Consider the following 18,594-nt stretch of genomic DNA (forward strand, 5'->3'; position numbering starts at 1 on the left):
AGTCCATTTGGACTTTATTTTGATGCTTTAATTTTGTTATTGTTTTAATTACTAGCAAGCTGCCTGACACCAATCCATCCCTTCTATGCTAATTTAAAATACCACCTTGCCTATATAATAAATCCCTAAAAACTGAATTTTATCATGAATTCTATATATTCTATCTGCCTGTAAGATCCTGCCCAGTTCCATACTATTTTATTTTATTTTATTTATTTATTTATTTTTTGTTGTTGTTGTTTTGGGGTTTTTTTTTTTTGCAGTATGCGTGCCTCTCACTGTTGTGGCCTCTCCCATTGCAGAGCACAGGCTCCGGACGCGCAGGCTCAGCGGCCATGGCTCACAGGCCCAGCCACTCCGCGGCAGGTGGGATCTTCCCGGACTGGGGCACGAACCTGTGTCCCCTGCATCAGCAGGCGGACTCTCAACCACTGCGCCACCAGGGAAGCCCCATACTATTTTAATTACTACAGGTTTATAATATGTATGTTATAATACTTGGTGGTGCTGATACGAGCTAATCTCTCTTATTACTCTTAAGTTTTAGAATTTTTCTCGTTAGTCCCACATATTTATTTTTTAGGCTGAACTTTAAAATCATTTTGTCACTTAAAAAAAAAAAATCCCCCCATGATCCCACCACAGCTATCTTTTCATGTTCCATTCCATCCATGCCTATGCTTATTTTCACAGTGTGTACATACAACATTGTATTCTGCCTTCTGATTAGATTAGTGGTTGCGTGGTTATGCCATAATAAACTCAATCTTCATGAGCATCTTTTCAATTTTTTGCCATCGTAGATCCTACTGAAATGTACATATTTCTGCTTCTGCCATTAATTATTTTTGCCATAGGACAGATTCCTAAGAGCAGGATTCCTAGAAAAAGGGGATAGAACTAAGATGTCACATTATGGTTTCTTGTCCAATGCTCTTTCATACTGAGCAGGATGACTAAACATCTCCCAGCCGAAGGCGAGTTAGATTCGAGCCCAGTCTGAGGTCTGGGATCTGGGCCTATATCTGCGCCCCCCCCCACTTTTACTTTACCCTAGCGGACCTCGATTTTCTCTAAGACGGGCCCAGCGGCCTCGAGGACAGTCCGGCGAGGCCCTCGCCAATTCCCAACACCTCGGCCGGCCCACCACGGTCGGAGTCCGTCTTACCTGAGGCCCAGTGACCACCATCTTCACCTGACGCCGCCCAGCATCCCGCGGCCAGGTATCCAAGGCCGCTTAGCAACTGCGCAGGTGAAGCTGCGCGTTGGAAGGGCGTGGACCCGAGCGTGGAACTACCTCCGGAGCGACGTGATGACGACAGGACGGAAGAGGCCGATTTACCTTGCTAGCGAGGAGGGAGATGTATGGGTGGGGGCAGGGGCGGGACTAATGTGGGACTGTACCATTATTTTAGATGAGGGGTAAATCCAAATAGAATGTGGATTAACTTTAGGCCAAAGATAAACTCATTTCATTTTCTCCTTTAATACCCAGTCTCATTAAAGCCTGATAAAAATGATAGGCACAAGGGCCCAAACTTCGTCCCACCCTAAGGGAGGAGACTAGTGGAGGCTTCCGACGGAGCTTGCGGAAGGCCCAGCCTTGACCCCAAGGGCGCAGGCGCAGAGCGGTGGCCCGATGCGGGGCGGGGCTTTGCGGCTGAGGCTGCGGCTGCGGTTGTGGGTCGCTGTCGCCCTTTTTAAAACGCGGGACTCGAGGCACTGCGCGCGTTATAGGAGGGTTTCAGCGCCCTGGGAGGCCGGGGAGGCCCTCCAGGAGGAGGGTGGGCAGGTGTAGTGGTGAGGATGGGAATATGAGATAATTCTTTCTGTTTGATTAGCCCCGCATCTCTGAGCGCAACAGTGCCACGCCCAGGTGAACCAGCCTCTGGGCATCCCCTGGCGGCGAGTTAGACCTGACCAGATTCTACCAAAAAATAAAAATATAAACTGTTTTAAGGGAGCTGTGAGAGGCCGAAGCTGGGCAGACAGGGGTCCCCGTTGAGCAGAAAAGTGAGAGAAGAATGGTTCATTAAGGCAAGGGTTGGGGAAGGGCATTTGGGCAGAAGGAACTGCTTATGCGGAAGAGCCATCGCCAAGTATGGTTTGCCCTGTTGTCGCCGTGAAAATGAGAAACAAGACGCCGATAACCACAAACAGGCAACCCTTCTCACCAGGGGAGGGCTCAGTGCCTGCCCTGAGGGAGCGTGGACGTGTGTGCAATGCAGCTGTCTCGCTGGCTCAAACCGATGTGAGCAGAGACTTTAGAATTTTTGTTACAGTCTTCATTGGGTACAGAGTAGTCGGAGTTTTAGGGTCTTAAAACACACACACACACACACTACTCCTGTTGCTTTTTCACAACTACTGTGACTGCAAAGTTAAAAAGTGAAGAGGAGAGTGATTGTGATTTCTCTTCCTGAGGATGCTGTCTTTTGGTACCAAATTGGGTGAATACAGTTTGCAGTCAGGCTTTGCCAGAAGACCAAAAAAGTAGCTGCCCAGAGCACTTCTTCCGCTGTTGGAGGTTGTAGACAGAGCAAGGGCCTTAGAACCAGCTGCCACCAAGTTCAGTTCCTGGCTGTGCCTTGTACCATCTGGGTGACCTTGGGCAAGTTGCTTACTATCTCTGAGTGAAAGTTTCTTACCTGTAAAGTCAGGTTAATAATTTCTAAATGCTGGCTTATTGTGAGGATTGTAGATAATGCACATGCAGCTCAGAATGTGCTCAGGAAACCGAGGTGTGAACATATCTGTTCTGATATTGAACAGATCAATTCAAGATTCATAATTTATCATTTTTATTTTCTATCCTGGTGAAAATTTTGTGATGTTACAGTCTTAGAGCAGATAGAACCATTACGTGTTTCACAACCCATAGAAGGTTGTATACTTTGACAATACTATCACATTTCTGACAACTACGCTCTGTTGCTTTTTGCTTTGGGAAGTTGGGATTTTGGCTTCGCCCTCATCACAGTTCACATTTGTCTATTAGCAGACGCTATTAAGATGGAAATCATAGTGTTTCGCTCAGAATTCACAGCACATATCAAAGGATAATAGTAGCTCTTCTTGACTCAGCTTTGATCTCCAGTAGGTCAGTGTCAGTGTCATTGGTGTGTTTTCCATGGTCTTCCAGCTTCATCCCCCATAATTCCTGGGGCAGGGGGCTGGATAAACAAAAATGTAAGGCAAAGAGTGGGACTGAGTTAAGAGGAAAAGGCAGTAAAATCACCAGCACACACTGATGTTAAGAAAGTTCTTCTCTTGTTCACAAATCAGAAAGCTAATGAGACCACCATGAAGTAGGTGATGAACCACAAGCTTGTGAAAAAGACTTTTGTGGCACTGAAATAAGGCAGCACGATCCATCAGATAAGTGCAGGGGTCCTGGACTCATGGGGTGTTATATGCTCACATTCCGTCCAATCAGTATTGCTTTTGGAAATGGCTAATCCCCAGGACTGTACCAGCCCCAGCCTGGGCTCCCTATGGCCCTAGACCTGCCAAACATACAGAGGTATGTGAGGTAGAGCGTAGCATGAACTTGGCAGCCAGGCTCAGACGATGAGCATCCAGTTGAATGCCTCCTCTTCAAGACCCCGTTTCCCATAACCCGGCTTGGCTCTCCTTAGAGACTTTGAAAGTCATTCTGCTTGGATCTAACAGAGTGAGAGGCAGACCAGCACAAAGGTGACCTGTGAGAGCCCCAGAGTCAGCTTATATGGCTCCAAGTCTCAGCTCTGGCCCTTGTTAGCTATGTGACCTCCAGGCAAGGTACAACTTCTCTCTGTTTCTTCATTGGTAAAAAGGGGATAGTTGCTCCCTTGGGGTTGTTTTGATGAAAACTGAGACTTGAAAAAGTCTAGCACAGAAACTGGTTCAGCATAGGCAAATGTTCTCAAGCTGACTTTGACCAGTTAAGCAAAGAAGGAGTGGTTAACAGGATCAGCATCTCTCAAAATCATTGGGAAAACTAGAGAATAAGACTCAAGGATTCCCAGGAATGACAGGAATGATGCTGCAGCACTGATCTGATGAGGAAACTGATGCTGCCAATAAGTACCAATTGCTATATCGTTGCCACTTCTACACCAGGAGCTCCGTTTTGTGGGTGTTGTTACCGCAGCTACCACATGAAAGAGAGCTCCCAGTTCCTTCCTTGAGTCAAAAATCTGGCACAGGTGCATCCTGAGGCCACATGCCTGGCCCGAGCCGCAGGGTGGGCTGGGAAAGTTAGTATCTAGTATTTTCAGCTACTGTAAGTGGAGGTAGTTATTGCCTCTCATTATGGCTCATAAAACAGGAGATTCCCTGAATATAGCAAGAGGTTCAGATGCCAGGCAGACAAACCTAACAAATGTGCAATCCACCCACCCAAAGAAAGACATCATCGACATAGAAAAATAAGAGGGTGTTGGGTGATACCCTATAGGCTTGTTACATCTCCGTCATTTTACACATTGAGATCAAACTCCAAACACCAAGAGACCCTCTGATAAAGAGGTGCTGGTTGCCTACCCAACATTTGCCCCTTCTCTCTTAGTGTTGGACCCCTGTGTTATTGTGGGGAGTAATGTGCCCAGTTAATCAGACATATATCCCAACCTCCATTACAGGTAGGGTGGACGGCTACTGAGATGCAAGCAGAAGTCATTGGGTGGGGCTTCTGGGGAAGCTCTATAAAGGTGCGCTTTTGCCGTTTCCTCCTTTTTCCCTGCCCAGGACACAGAAGCAGTGGTTAGAGCTCCAGCACCATCTTATGATAATATAATAATCCTAATAGTAGAAGCCACTTGCCAAGGACGGCAGAGCAGAAATACAGAAAGCCTCTGATAACCTGTCATACCAGCCCTGGACCACCTAACATCACCCTTCTTTTATTGGCTGGGAAAAAAAGTCTTATTTAAGCCATCGTTACTCTGGGTCACTGTGACTAGCAGCTGAAGGTAATTCTTACAGATACAAGCTGGCTTCAGTGGTTTCACAGGTGCTTCTCTTCTAGCAATCTAAGACGGCATCATCCTCTGGTGCATAGGAAAATCCCAGGAAGGCACTTGAGGCCCCAGAACTGCTGGCCATAGTGTCGGGAGTGCAGCCAATGGACTTTGACACAGCTTCTTGGGTGAACTCTGGATCAAAGTGTTTCAAGTCAGCAGGTCCTGCCTGTGAATATAAGCCAATGATAAGAAGGGAACACTGGGGTCAGAGCTGTCAAAGGAGCCCACAGCCATGAGAGAGATGTTAATGCTCCCCTCTGAGTGCCCCAGGGGCATCCTTACTTAATTGTCACTTATTTATGCATTTACATTGGTCATTGTACTCCATGAGGTCCAATAACAATCTATCAATTCCTCCATCCCCTACCCCAGCACCCTACCTGCTCCACACCAACCCTCCAGACGCTGCTGGTAGGAAGTAGATTGTGACATAAATGCAGTATGAATCAAGGACATAAAAACTGTGCACAACAGGGCTTCCCTGGTGGTGCAGTGGTTGAGAGTCCGCCTGCCGATGCAGGGGACACAGGTTCGTGCCCCGGTCCAGGAAGATCCCACATGCTGTGGAGCGGCTGGGCCCGTGAGCCATGGCGGCTGAGCCTGCGTGTCCGGAGCCTCTCACAACAGCGAGAGTGGCCCGCGTACCGCGCAAAAAAAAAAAAAAAAATGTTCACAACAGATACAGTACAGAGAACGAACTAGTGGTTCCCAGAGGGGAGAGGGGTGGGAGGAAGGGCAAAATAGGTGAAGGGGATTAAGAGGTACAAACTACTAGGTATAAAATAAGTTACAAGGATATAATGGACAGAACAGGGAATATAGTAATACTTTATAATAATTTCGTATGGAGTATAATGTATAAAAATATCAAATTACTATGTTGTACACCTGAAACTAATGTAATACTGTAAGTCAACTATATCTCAATAATAAATAAATAAGTAAAAATACATTCACATTCTTTGACTTGGTAATTCCCCAATTGGAATCCATCTTAAGGAAATAATCACCACTGTGGGCATAGATATGCACTTAAAGCTATTCATCAGTCCATTATGATAAAGAAAAAATGGTAATAACCTAAAGTTCACCATTAGGAATGTGGTAGAATAAGTTATGTTGCCAACATAGGGCTGAAATATTACACAGCCACTTAAAATCATACTTATAATGTCTTATATGACTTAGGGAAATAATGACATAGTTTTTAGCAAAAAGAAAGAGGGGAGAGATGATATTTATATATATGAAGTGTGACCTATGTAAAAAACATAGAAAAGACTTGAAGGAAACATGCCAGTGGTGCTTTCTCTTGGGTAGTGAGATAATAAGCTTTTTCTCCTTGATGCTTTAAACGTCTGTTTTACACACTTTCTAGAAAGAATACATGCCATTGTTATTATAAGGAGAAAAGCTAAACAGAGAGAGAAAATCTTTACAGGGCTTGGCTCTGTCTGGGGGTGCTCCGTGACACAGCGCTTTAAAAACTGTAAAGAGCTCTGCGATGAGGGTTATTGGTGCTAAAAGTAAAGAAGTGCAGCCTGGCTCCTCACACAGAGCTGAGCTGGCGGTCAGGACTTCTGGACTCTAGACCCAATTCTGCCTCTAACTTATGGGTGGCCTTGGACAAATCACTGAGCCTCTTGGATCCTTGGTTCTCCCATCTGTAGAAAGACAGCGGGCTCAGATACCCTCCCCAGATACCCTCCAAGCTTCCATCAGCCCTGGGAATCCAGAATCTAGAATGTGAAGACCTCTTACCACATTAGGGTTGAAGGGTGGAGTCAGCCTCTTGTGGTACAAGTCGTCCCAGTTTATGGGGCTGAAGAATACATGGTTCTTTATCTCAAGCTGCAGGAAGAAGGTGCTGATCAGAAGTAGCCCTTTCCATTGGCGTTCCCACCCCACCTCACATGCCTCGGAGCTCCAACTCTATTGGCAACCGGTTGTCAAGCCCTAAACTCTTTACCAGGAAGGTAACTTGTCGTTCTGGCTGGTTTCCTGGGACAAAGGAGTGTCTGCAGTTAGACTTCTCCCCTTCGCCATTATCTCGAACTCCAGCCTTCTCCTCGTAGCAGTTGTTTATTCCACAGCTATTTAGTGAGCACCTACTCTGTACCATACTAGGCTGTAGAGGTATGTCAGTGAACAAGACAGCAGGACCTGCTCTTGGGGGCCCCAGGGGATCTTGGGGACCCCCTGTCCCCCATTCTGCTTCAGTGCATCCTGACTCTTCCAGAATTCTAACCAGAGAAATAGAGCAAATCGACTCACTATGGAAGATTTGGGAAATAAAGCCCCAAGAAAAGCTGCAGTTTCCCAAAGATCCGGAATTTAGGATTCAGCCCTGGGCGTGATTCACCACTTCTTTCCTAATCCAAACCAGTGCTGGCACGAACGTCCACCTGTTCCAGCAGGACCCTCTCTCTACCTGTGTTTCTCAAAGAATGATTCTCTGGCTCCATATCAAACCCCCCCGGGGGGTTGCTACAAAGCCAGATCAAAACTATTTCCAGACGAACACCCAAGAAACTGGTAACACTCATTGCCCCCAAATTTAAAAAACTCAGTGGCTGGAGGGACTTTTTCTGAATATCCTTTGGGTTTTGATCTATGGGAATGTATACCTTATTTTAAAAATCATACATATTTTTTAAGATGCAAATTTCCTCTGGGAAGGAGGGGACCTGTCTTCATGAAAGCCCTGTTCTTTAAGCTGTCCAGGGATGGGTAGGCAAATGCCCTAAATGTTGTTACACTTCACAGTATCTGGCATATAGGGCAGTTTGTAAAAGCACTACGTGCTGGACGCTGGCCTAGGTGTTTGTATATATTATTTAATCTTCATAAGAGCTATGAGCTGGGTGCTGTTATTACAGATGGGGAAACAGGTGCACAGAGAGAGGTTAGCCATGTGCCCAGGGTCCTGCACCTAGTAATTGGTAGAGGAGGGATCGGAACCCACGTAGTCTATCTCACAATCCATGCATCTCAACTTCTACGCTAGAAGAGCAAGCTTCTAGGGAGCATGCACAGTTGGGACAAATTATGAACCATAAGATACAAAAAGGCCAAAAACCAACTGTCGCTTCTGAGGTGCTGGGAGCAAAAGCAGGATACCGGGCATGAGCCCTGCACACACCACCACCAAGGGGGTGGGCAGACAACCTAAGCCACCCCTCCTGCCCAACCCACAGATCTGCCCCTACTCTCACCCCATTTAAGGAATGAGTCCACCCTCCTCAGAGAGGGCACCTGTTACTTTTCTTTTGCCCCCTCGTGCTGTATAGCACAAGTCCCAGTAAAGCCCTGCCTGAATTCCTGTCTGGCCTCTCATCGTATTGTCACACTCTGTAATAATTTGTGTTCGTCTGTCTGCCTTCCCCTCATAAACTTAATAAGGGCAGAGACCCAGTCTAACGAACCCCTAGCATTTAGCTCAATGCCTGGCACATAGGAGGTGCTCCATAAATACTGGTTGAATAAAAGCGTTAGAATGAAGGAAATAAGTAGGCAGCTGTGACTCTCCAAATGCGTGAATTAGCAGTGCCTGGTTTTAGAAAATAGCTGGATGCATGTCACTGCTTCTGGGTTGCCTCTGCAGGAAGCTGAGAGCCCCATGAGGGGCCAGTGCTCCGCTAGCAGGTCACTTACAAAGTCTGTTTGGGAGCCCAGCCGCTGCCTCTGGTCCTTGTGAAGCAGGGCTTGCAGGAGGTCGCAGGCGGCCACTGTCCGGCCCCCAGGGATCCGTAGCGGCTGGTTCAGAATGTTCTCATACATCTGGGACAAATCTTGGCTGTAGAAGGGCGGCTGGTGAGAGAGAGAGAGAGAGAGAGAGAGAGAGAGAGAGAGAGAGAGAGAGAGAGAGAGAGAGACGGGAGGACCATCCATGCTAAAGTGGGCACAGTTCTCAGGGACACTTGGAGCAAAGTGGGCAGCTGGAAGGATTCAGCCAGACCTGTGTCTCTGCGATGGCTCACGTGGCAGATGGGAGAGAGACAGAGACCTAAGGGCATCCAGCCCAGTGCACAGGCTGTTGGGAAGGCCGAGAAGTCTCTCCCCACCAGTGTGAGGCTTGTGGATCCCCCAGGTGCCTCCTCTATCCCATGTCTCTTAATCCAGCTTGTGCAACGACTTTGCACTTTGCAAAGTTAACAGTTTCCTGTCATCATTTCATCCCAGCCTCACAACCATCCTTTGAGACAGGTTGTAATTTTTCAGATGAGAAGAGCAGGCAGCCTAGGATTGGGTCCAGGGGCTGGTTCCACAACCTGCCAGCACTGTGACCTTTCTGGGTCTCAGTTTCCTTGTCATGAGGCACCACAGGAGTAACATGTGAGACGGTATACTGTAAAGTGCGGAACTGACTTTATTGAAAAAATATATCTAATCCTTGTATTCACTTTGGCATCACCTTTTTTCAGCTTGGAGAGGAGTGATGGCTCATTCATTTCCTCAAGGAGCCTGAGGAGGCCACACAAGGGACAGATCCACCCCCATCTCTTCCAGAGTCCGCTCTACCCCACTCACCAGGCCGTGCAGCATCTCGTAGAGAACGGCCCCCAAGGACCACCAATCCACTGCCCGATCATAAGGCTCTTTACGAAGCACTTCTGGAGCCAGGTACTGTTGAGGGGAAATACATGTATCTGAAAGACACTCAGCCTCCGTCTCCCCATTTGTAAGCAAGGCACTTGGAGGAAAAGCTCAACAGGGGTTGATCCTGCTGTGATATTTACTTGTCTGTGCCTATGTTTATTCAGCATCCATTTGTCAAAGACCTGATTTGCGTGGGGCTCTTTGCCAGTGTGCTAGGGACATAGAGGAGATCAGGCAGGACTGCCCTGTACAGTTGTATGTGTTGTGCATCACACAAAAGTACCAACCAAAGGGGTAAAAGGGGCTGCAAGCCTGGCTATGATCAACTTACCAAGCCATAACCCTAGTATAGGGGTGCATCTGACAACTGACATATATTTATTTTTTAAATTTATTTATTTATTTTTGGCCACGTTGGGTCTTTGTTGCTGCTCAGGCTTTCTCTAGCTGCAGTAAGTGGGGACTACTCTTTGCTGTGGTGCAGGGCTTCTCATTGCAGTGGCTTCTCCTGTTGTGGAGCATGGAATCTAGGTGCACGGGCTTCAGTAGTTGTGGCACGTGGGCTTAGTTGTTACGTGGCGTGTGGGATCTTCCCGGACCAGGGCTCGAATCCATGTCCCCTGCATTGGCAGGTGGATTCTTAACCACTGTGCCACCAGGGAAGTCCCAACTGACATATATTTAAAGGGGAAACTTTTTCTAATTAGTCTGCCCAAAGTGGGTGCCTTTATCGACTTTGCTCAAAAGCATCCAGTCAGTGTCTTGGGACTAGGAAAGCCCTGGGAATACTCCCGGGGCAGTGGGAAGACTAACGGATAAAGTGTAAGTCAGTGTGGCACGTACTTGCTCTGGAAATCTTAGTAACAGATGAATGGAAAGGAGTCAGGAAAGAGGAGGTGGCACTTGTGTTCCTCCTGACAGCTGAATGCGTGCCTTGCGCAAGGGGAGAACCTGAGGCAGAGCTGTGCTTCCTGCCAAACCTGAGGGCTTAGTGGCCTCTTAGCCTGGTGTCTCTGCCACTGAGGAAAGGGGTCTCAGCAACAGACAAAGCCACTTCGAGAGACTGTGCGTGCGGAGAGGGGCAGGGAATTACGCAGACCTGAGCCCTACTGGGTGTGTGGTCACAAGCAGGTCATTGAACCTCCTAGAACCTTGGTTTCCTCATCCACATAATGGGACCGCAGAATCCCTCTCTAGGGGCTGTGTTAAGGACACATGCTAACATATGTGTTACCCCTTGAACAATGGGAGCAACTGTGGTTACTCCTGTCTGTGCTCCCAGCACCATGGCAGTGGCTGAGTCATGGAAGAAACTCGTCAGGGCCACATGTCTCCGACACAATCCAAGGTGCCGTATCCCCTCCTCGCCTCAGCAGTGTCCAAGGAAGGGACGGCTGGGCTTTTAGGCTTTGGGAGGACAGTTCTGTCTGAGGACACCCTGCCATACCCAAACACAGACAATAGCTCCTGCTTAGAGAGGCCGTCTGTCCATCAGCTCCCCTAAAACCAAATTGAGGAGACAGCTGAAATCTGAGACCCAGATTCTCAAGCACATGGAGAAAAACAAAAGCTAAGTTCCTGTCCCATGCCAGTTCGGGAGGACTTGCCAGCCCTGCAGCCTCAGTCCCCCACCCCCAATCCAGACATCTGTCCAAGCAGCTGGGAAACCCTTTGGACCCAAGGTCCAAGGAGTTTAAGGAAAGGTTTTTAACCCCAAAGCTGCAGGGAGGCCTTGGCAGGACAGAGAGATGTATGTGAATTACTGCTGAAGCTTGCAAATTTTAACCCTCCAGGATCTTGGTGGCTGGAAGAAGGAGGTAGACCAGTGTCTTTACCCTTGCAAACCTTGATCTTAACTGTCAGGCCAGGGCCTCCTGTGGCACATGGACTTCACCCTGTAGGGCAGTGCTGTCCAATACAGTAGCCACTAGCCACGCATGACTGCCGAACATTTGAAATGTGGCTGAGCTGAGCTGAGAGGGACCATAAGTATAAAAGGCATACCAGATCAAAGACTTAGTTAGGAAAAAAAAGAATAAAGTATTTCAACAATTTTATGTGGATTATATGTTGACATGATACTACTTTGCCTGTGTTGGGTTAAATAAAATATATTACTAAAATTGATTTCTCCTCTTTCTTTTTTCTTTTTAAATGTGCTTGCTGGAAATTTTTAAATTGCATATATGGTTTGCATTTCTGTTTCTATTTCTATCGGACAGCACTACTGCAGAGTTTCACCAGCCGGGTCCCAGCAGCCCCTAGAGCTGGTGCCCCCATGACACGGAGGAGGGAACCAAGGCTGAGTGTACAGCCGGCTCGGGGAAGTGCTTGGGTGGAAGAAGTGAGTCCCTCTGATATAAGCTGGTGGCCCTAATCAGGAGCTGTGGCCTCATCCACTCCCAGCCTTGCGCCTCCCAGGAGGTTTAGCTTACCTCTGGGGTGCCACAAAATGTGGACGTGGTCTCCTCAGGCTCTACACCTTCCTTGCAGAGGCCAAAATCCGTCAGCACCACGTGTCCCTATAGAGGAGGGAGGGCAGGGGTGGGAGGGTGGTCTGAGCCAAAGGTATACCCAGGTCTATCCCCAAAGCCCAGATGCCACATCTGGGGCAGCGGCCGTGGGGTCTGATGTCCCTGGCAAAGGCACGAACTGGCGGCTCCACTCAGAGACTCAGTGCTTCTAACCTGGATGCTAAGAGCAGCACAGGGGCCAGGTGGGGAGATGGCATTGCACTGTCTACCCCCAGCTCATCATAAACTCAGATCGACAACCTACAACAGCAGCAGTTCCAGAATGTTCTCGCTGGAGAGGCCTAGTGGCAGCAGCCCCCTTAACAGAGGGCTGGGGACCCAGAAAGCATGCCTTGTGGCAGCTGAGCGAGAAGGTGGTTGGTAGAGCAGTGAGTGGATGCTGCAGGGCTCTGTCCAGATCCCCTCTTTAGGAGCTGTCCCACCCATCCCCCCATGCTGGGCCATTGCCCTCATCCAAAGTCATGCCCCCACTCAAGGGGCAATCCCCATCCAATGACTGGTCAGTGTAGGGGCACAGATGCCCAGCCTCCTTGCCTCAGTTTGGAACAGTTCTAAAGAGTCATCCCAGCTCAGGCCCACCCCACCCCTGTATGACCAGCTGAGGACGCCTCACTTGCAACCACAAGGCAGGCGAGCTGCTTCCTCTGCCCAGTCCTGCCTCCCCAGCCCCTTAAACGTGGATCTCTTGAGAGTGTCCCCCAGGAAGCTTCTGCACCCAGTGGTCCATCTCAGAGTCTATTTCCAGGGAACACAGTCTATGCCACGGAAGGACTACAAAATCCTCGAGCCTCCACATGACTCCACCCCTCCCCCCACCCCGTATACACGTACACGCACATGGATACGTAGCCACGTGTACACATAACGCATATGCGTGTACATATATGTGTGTATACAGGCATAGGCACACATGCACACACATACTTGAATGCGTCCCTAGCCACATGCACGCATGCACAATGCATGCACACACACTCATGGGCACACAGCACACACGCGCGCACGCACACACACATACCCACCAACCTGGCCGTCCAAAAGAATGTTCTCTGGTTTCAGGTCCCTGCAGAAAACGAGAGAAAAGGGCGCTGTGATGTCACAGCTGCTTAGTGACATGAGCTGGGGACCGGGGTCCTGCAAGAGGAATCTTCATGGAGATGCAGAGATGCACAGGGAGAGCCCGAGGAGGATGGGCACTCAATCCCAGGAAGGAGGAGGCCCCCACTTGCTGGCGGGCCCTCCTCCTCAGACAGAGGACCAGGTTCACCAGGATTTCAGCAGGGTCTGGGGGTTCATACGACGCCTGGCTGTTGGGGCAGAAGGGCCAGGCCTAGCTCTGAGCCACAGGCAGGCCTCACCTGTAAATGATGTTGAGAGAGTGCAGGTAGCCAATGGCGCTGGCCACCTCGGCGGCGTAAAACCGGGCCCGGGGCTCCAGGAACCGGCGCTCCCGCTGCAGGTGGAAGAAGAGCTGGAGGAGGAGGAGACATGTGAGCGGGTTCCTGGGGGGCTCCAGCTCCTCGAGAGTGGGGTGGGGGGCAGCTGGCCAAGTGACCCACTCTCTAAGCTGCAATGTCCTCATACAAGGAAGGGCATGCCGGTCCCTGCCCCACAGAGTGGGCAAAGTGTCAGCAGGAAAGATGAATTAGCAGGGGTGGACCACCTACTGAGTTTCAGGCTCCAGCCAGACCCTCTCACGTCTCTAATCTCCTTTAATCTTCCTGTTTCACAGAAACAGGCCAGTTTCACAGAAAAGGAAACTGGAAGAGTCAGAGCAGTCAGGTGACTTGCCCAAGGTCACGTACTGTAATCGGCAGAGCTGTGATGTGAACCCAGGTGCGTCAAAGATGTGCTTTTCCTCCAACCCAGTGATAAAATGATTATGATGGTCAAACTGAGCCTAGGTTAGATCTGCTCCCGGGCCAGTTGCTTTGGTTTATTTGGCTGGCAAAGAAAGCCCTGTACCTCCACCGGGGAATTTAGGGATGTAGGACAAAAACTTCCCTCTTGGCATCAGGCTAAGGAGCATGAGGTCACACAGGTTAAATCTGGGGTCACTGAGAAGGGCCATCTTGTCATCTTGATCAGAGAGGCAGAAGAGGGAGCCCAGCTTATCCCAGCTGTGCTTCTGGGGCACCAGGTGGCCTCAGATCATTCCCACAGGGACTGGTCACTCCCATGCAGTGGTCTTTGGTGTAAGATGGGGGCATTAGAAATACTGACCACAGAGCTCCTCTAACATTGACTTTTCCCAGGTCCACTGAAGGGATTGTGGGCAGCTCTGCTTGGAAGTCAAGTAATGATGATGGCTGGGAGTTCGATAGACCTGCCTTCCAATCCTGGCTCTGCCGGGTACAGGCTGAGTGGCCCTGAGCAAGTGAGTTACCTGCCCGAACCTCGGTTTTTTTCAGCTGCAGAATGGGTCTGTTGTAAGGATGAGGGGGAGATTGTTCCAGAACCTGAGGCACCATGAGCATGTGGGATGGAAAACTCCTGCTGAGGGCCGGGCAGGGAAGGCGCCACGTGGACCTATACCCACCTCTCCCCCGTTGACATAGTCCAGCACAAAGTAGAGCTTCTCCGGCGTCTGGAAGGAGTAGCGCAGGCCCACGAGGAAGGGGTGGCACACGTTCTTCAGGAGCACGCTGCGCTCCGCCATGATGTGGCTCTGCTGCAGAGTCACACAGACGGGCCGTGTCACCGCCTACACGGCCACCTCACCCAGGACCTTCTCGTGCCCCTGCTCAAACACCCACCGTGACTCCTCACTGCCCTCGGAGCCAAGCCCAGGCTCCTTGCTTAGTATCCAGGACTCTGCGGTCTACCTCATCCCTGACCAGTCCACGTGGGTGCACCTCCAGCCCTGGATCCAAATGCCCCGCCCCCCTCCCCGGGACAGTAAGCAAAGCTATGTTAATGCCGCATAAATGAGTCCCAAGGACAATCCTGCAGGGGGAGAAGCTGAGCGTTATCCACATTCAGCCTTGGTTGCTGTCCCCCTGCCTGGATGCCGTTTTCAGACCATCAAAATCCTAGCTTCAAGGCCAGCTGCAAGGCCACCTCCTGCAGCTTTCTGAAGGACACCTTCCCTTCGACGTCCTTGTTAACATTAATTCCCTCTCCTGAATCCTCCAACTTGACATCCAGTTCTCTCTCAGGGCCCGCTCTGTCCTTCTCATGGAGCTGGTGTTAAGAGACTCAAGTCAGCCAAAGTATCTAGAACTCCCCGTTGGCTGTAGCTTGAAGCGCCTTTGGAGAGCCTGAAGTGTGACCCCCACGTTGCACAGATGGGGAGGCCGGCACCTGACAGAGCAGAGGACTGGTCCACCACGGAGCCCTGAATCTTTAGGGGAAAGCAGAGAGCCGGGCCGGGTCACCTGCAGGCCCTTGGGGTAAGGCGGTTAGCCTGCCTTCCTGGAGAAGGGTCAGCATCCCAGGCACCACCTGGCCCCCCTGCTGGGCCACCTCTGCGCCCAGAGTTGGGACGCATCTTTGGAAGCCACCTGAGGCTGGGGGCGGGGGGCCGTCAAGAAGCAGGAGAGGAGATGCCTGGGCCCAAGCCCTGGTACCTCTTTCTTCTTTAAGATGGACTTTTTCTGTAGCACCTTCACTGCGTAGAACATCCCGTCGGACTTGTGCTTGGCCAGTAGGACCTGAGCAGAAAGACAAATGCAGAACCCGTGGTGACTACTCCTCCAGGCTTCGTATTTCTCGATGGCAGTGCAGGCCTCCAGCCCCTGCCCTGCGCCCATGATTCTGCAGGTTGTAAGCTCCCTCTCTGCATGTGCAGGTAACAGCAGGGGGCAGAAGAGGCCAGAGAAGGGGAGACCCAGGCCTTCCATGCTCACGGGTCACTCACCTTCCCGTAGTTTCCTTTGCCGATGACTTTGAGGAAGTCGAAGTCGGTGGGCCGGGCACTGGGGGACGAGGGAGGAACACGGGTCAGCATTTGCAAGCTTGGGAAACTTGAGGCTTTAGTTCAAATCAGAGCTTCTTTTTAACTTTGAAGCTGGAGAAGGCAGGGAGCTTTCTAAGAACACCATGTTCTCCCAGCCAGGAGGGTCTTATAAGGCTGGCCCCTGCCCCTGGGGATCTCACAATCGTGTAAAAACAGACAAGGCCGGGAGAAAACCAGACGCAACAGCGTAGAAGGCAAAGGAATCTGACCTCCGAAGACTGAGAAGGGCCTGGAGGGTGGGGAGCTGCTAGTAATGCAGACTTTGGGGGGATACTTCAGCCACAGGGCTCAGCATGGGCAGAGGCTGGGGAATTAGTGGGAGATGAAGCTAGGCGCCGGTCCTAGGCCCAGATGGCAGAGGATCTTGACGCTGGGCCAGAGAACTGGATTATATTCCCAAGGGGAGGGGGGAGCCAGGTATGAGGGGAGCCAGGGAGGAAAGTTATATGAGAGATGAGAACTCACTTTGGGTTGGCCGAAGGCCCCAGGTTGATATTCCCATTGGCCCTTGAGGGCTAGAGACATTTAAAGAAAGAAGTGATTAAAATCAGAGGGTCCCTAGTCCTTGGCTCCCTCTCTTTCCCCTGGTCCAAGTCCTGCTCCTTTTCCAGTATCTCTATTAGGCTTCTTCCCTCCCTCCCTCCCTCCCTCGTCCCTCCCTCCCCCCCTCGTCCCTCCCTCCCTCCCTCCTTCCTTCTTCCTCCCTCCTTCCTCCCTCCTTCCTCCCTCCGTCCTCCCTCCTTCCTCCCTCCCTCCCCCTCCCCCCTCCTTCCCTCCCTCCCTCCCTCCCTTCCTTCCTTCTTTCCGTCCACCTGCCAACCCACCCACCATCTCACCTGCTTCACACAACAGCCTTGGGAGGCTGCTGGCCGTTGTACCAAATGTGAGCGTGAGGAAACTGAAGCCCAGAGAAGAGCCATCCAAGGACTTCCAGGATGCCCCACTGGCATGAGAACGCAGGTGTCCTCAGGGCCAATCCCATGATTTCCCACCCCATTTACTTCTTGAAGCCCTTGTCCAAGTCCCTTCTCTCTTTACCCTGCAAACGGCCCAGTTCTGTGGTCTCACAGTGACCCCTGCGGGCACCCCCAGTCCTGGGACCGCCCACGCGGCTGACTGGGACTTCCAGGGCTTTCCTCAGCCTTGGGAGGAAGTGAGCCCCCTGGTGGTGGGTGGGGGAACCAAGACCCACTCACCTGCAGACTGGGGGTCCCAGCCGGGCTAGAGTCCATCTTGTAACAGTGATCAGGTGGGCTCTGGGGACACAAGGAGAAGCAGGATGAGATAGCTGATGTTGGGGAATTAGTGCCACCTGTCTGGGGCCTTAGGCACTGCTGCCCTCTCCACCCTTCCCCAACCCAGACACCTGCCCGAGGTCAGCAACCCCTGCGTGGGACAAGAAATGATATCCCCTGGACCCAGCCTCTCCCATCAAACATCTCATGAGGGAGAGGGAGGATGGTCAGCGGTGGCCCCTCCTAGGCTGAGTCCTTTCAAGGGTTGAGGACGGCCAGGGCAGCAAGATCCCTGTGAGCCAGGGCAACTCTGGATATCTGGGGTGGCCAAGGCTGGAAGGAGACTTGCAGAGCATGAAGTCTGAACCCTTCCCCCCACTTCACTGGTGGGGAGTCTGAGGCCCAGAAAGGGACTTGCCTAGGGTCCCACAGTTTGTGAGGGGCAGGCTGGGCTCCCCTGGATCCCTGTGGACGGCCCCGGGCTGGGCTCTGTGCTGACTATTATCTCTCTGCCACAGAGACTTCCGCCTAATGTCCCTGGAAGGGCAGCTGCCCTGGGGACCTTGGGCCAGAGCCATGGACAGACCCACTGACCTATGTCTATTTGAGACGAAACAGTGGAGAGTGTGACCAACGGTCTATGTGGCCAGGAGCATATGTCTTCCCTGCCCCCAGCCTGCAGGGTGGGGGAGGCCGGTATGTCCAGGCCCTGGCTCAGCGTGCCCAGGACCCCAGAGCCCTATCCCTGCTTGGAAGGTCAAGGTCAAGAACCGAGATCTCACCTGAGAACCCAATTGCTCGTGCAGGCTGCTGGGCACTGTGCATGCCAGGACCACAGCTTTGGCCTACTGTGGGACCTGGGTTGCAGTAGAGACCACCCGTCTTTATAAGGGGGTCCCTGGAGCAATCACCCCCTGGCCTTCTTGGGAGCTGAGAAAGGGACCACAGGGGAAGCGAGGGAATGGCCCAGCCCTGTGGAGCCCTGAGCCACAGAACTGCCCAGATAGGGAGTGCGGCCTGGCTTCAGCCAGTGCCCCGTGTCTGTGCTCCCGCAGACAGCCCACACGCCCCCCTGGCCTGGCCCTGACAGCCCCTCTGCCAGGCCCCGGCCTCCCCAGCCCCACGTACCTGCACAGCCTGAGGAGAGGCCGCGGGGAGAACCAGTGGTTGGAGCCGGAGGATGGTCAGTGGACAAGAGAGCCTCTCTCTGTTCTCCCAACAAGGGCCGAAGTGTCTGTGCCTGGCGCCGGCCCGGCCCCGGCACC

General features: G+C 51.4%; 2 protein-coding genes across 4 annotated transcripts in view; both read right to left on the reverse strand.

Annotated features, from left to right (window-relative positions):
• Positions 1–1,322, reverse strand: part of IFT52 (intraflagellar transport 52) — a 32,826-nt gene extending 31,504 nt beyond the window's left edge. Inside the window, exon 1 of one of the 2 annotated variants that reach the window (XM_049698707.1) lies at positions 1,169–1,322. In XM_049698707.1, the coding sequence (XP_049554664.1) occupies positions 1,169–1,189 (21 nt within the window). In that variant the 5' untranslated portion in view covers positions 1,190–1,322. The remainder of the gene's footprint in view (positions 1–1,168) is intronic. The other variant, XM_033433761.2, reaches the window with a different exon arrangement.
• A 1,458-nt stretch (positions 1,323–2,780) lies between these two features.
• SGK2 (serum/glucocorticoid regulated kinase 2) lies at positions 2,781–18,591 on the reverse strand. Of its 2 annotated transcripts, XM_004272861.2 has the most exons (14): positions 18,458–18,591; positions 17,291–17,350; positions 16,560–16,609; positions 15,996–16,053; positions 15,706–15,789; positions 14,676–14,807; positions 13,495–13,607; positions 13,163–13,199; positions 12,038–12,124; positions 9,534–9,629; positions 8,658–8,813; positions 6,765–6,854; positions 4,964–5,169; positions 2,781–3,173 (listed from the first exon to the last, which is right to left on the reverse strand). In XM_004272861.2, exons 2-13 carry the CDS (start codon positions 17,324–17,326, stop codon positions 5,005–5,007), a joined length of 1,104 nt encoding a protein of 367 aa, XP_004272909.1. In that variant the 5' UTR covers positions 17,327–17,350; positions 18,458–18,591; the 3' UTR covers positions 2,781–3,173; positions 4,964–5,004. The 2 variants fall into 2 exon arrangements, with proteins under 2 accessions (XP_004272909.1, XP_033289649.1); XM_033433758.2 differs by lacking the exons at positions 17,291–17,350; positions 18,458–18,591 and adding an exon at positions 16,931–17,281.
• Positions 18,592–18,594: the final 3 nt, after the last annotated feature.

Source organism: Orcinus orca, chromosome 16 (assembly GCF_937001465.1).
Source record: "Orcinus orca chromosome 16, mOrcOrc1.1, whole genome shotgun sequence".
Taxonomy (NCBI): domain Eukaryota; kingdom Metazoa; phylum Chordata; class Mammalia; order Artiodactyla; family Delphinidae; genus Orcinus; species Orcinus orca.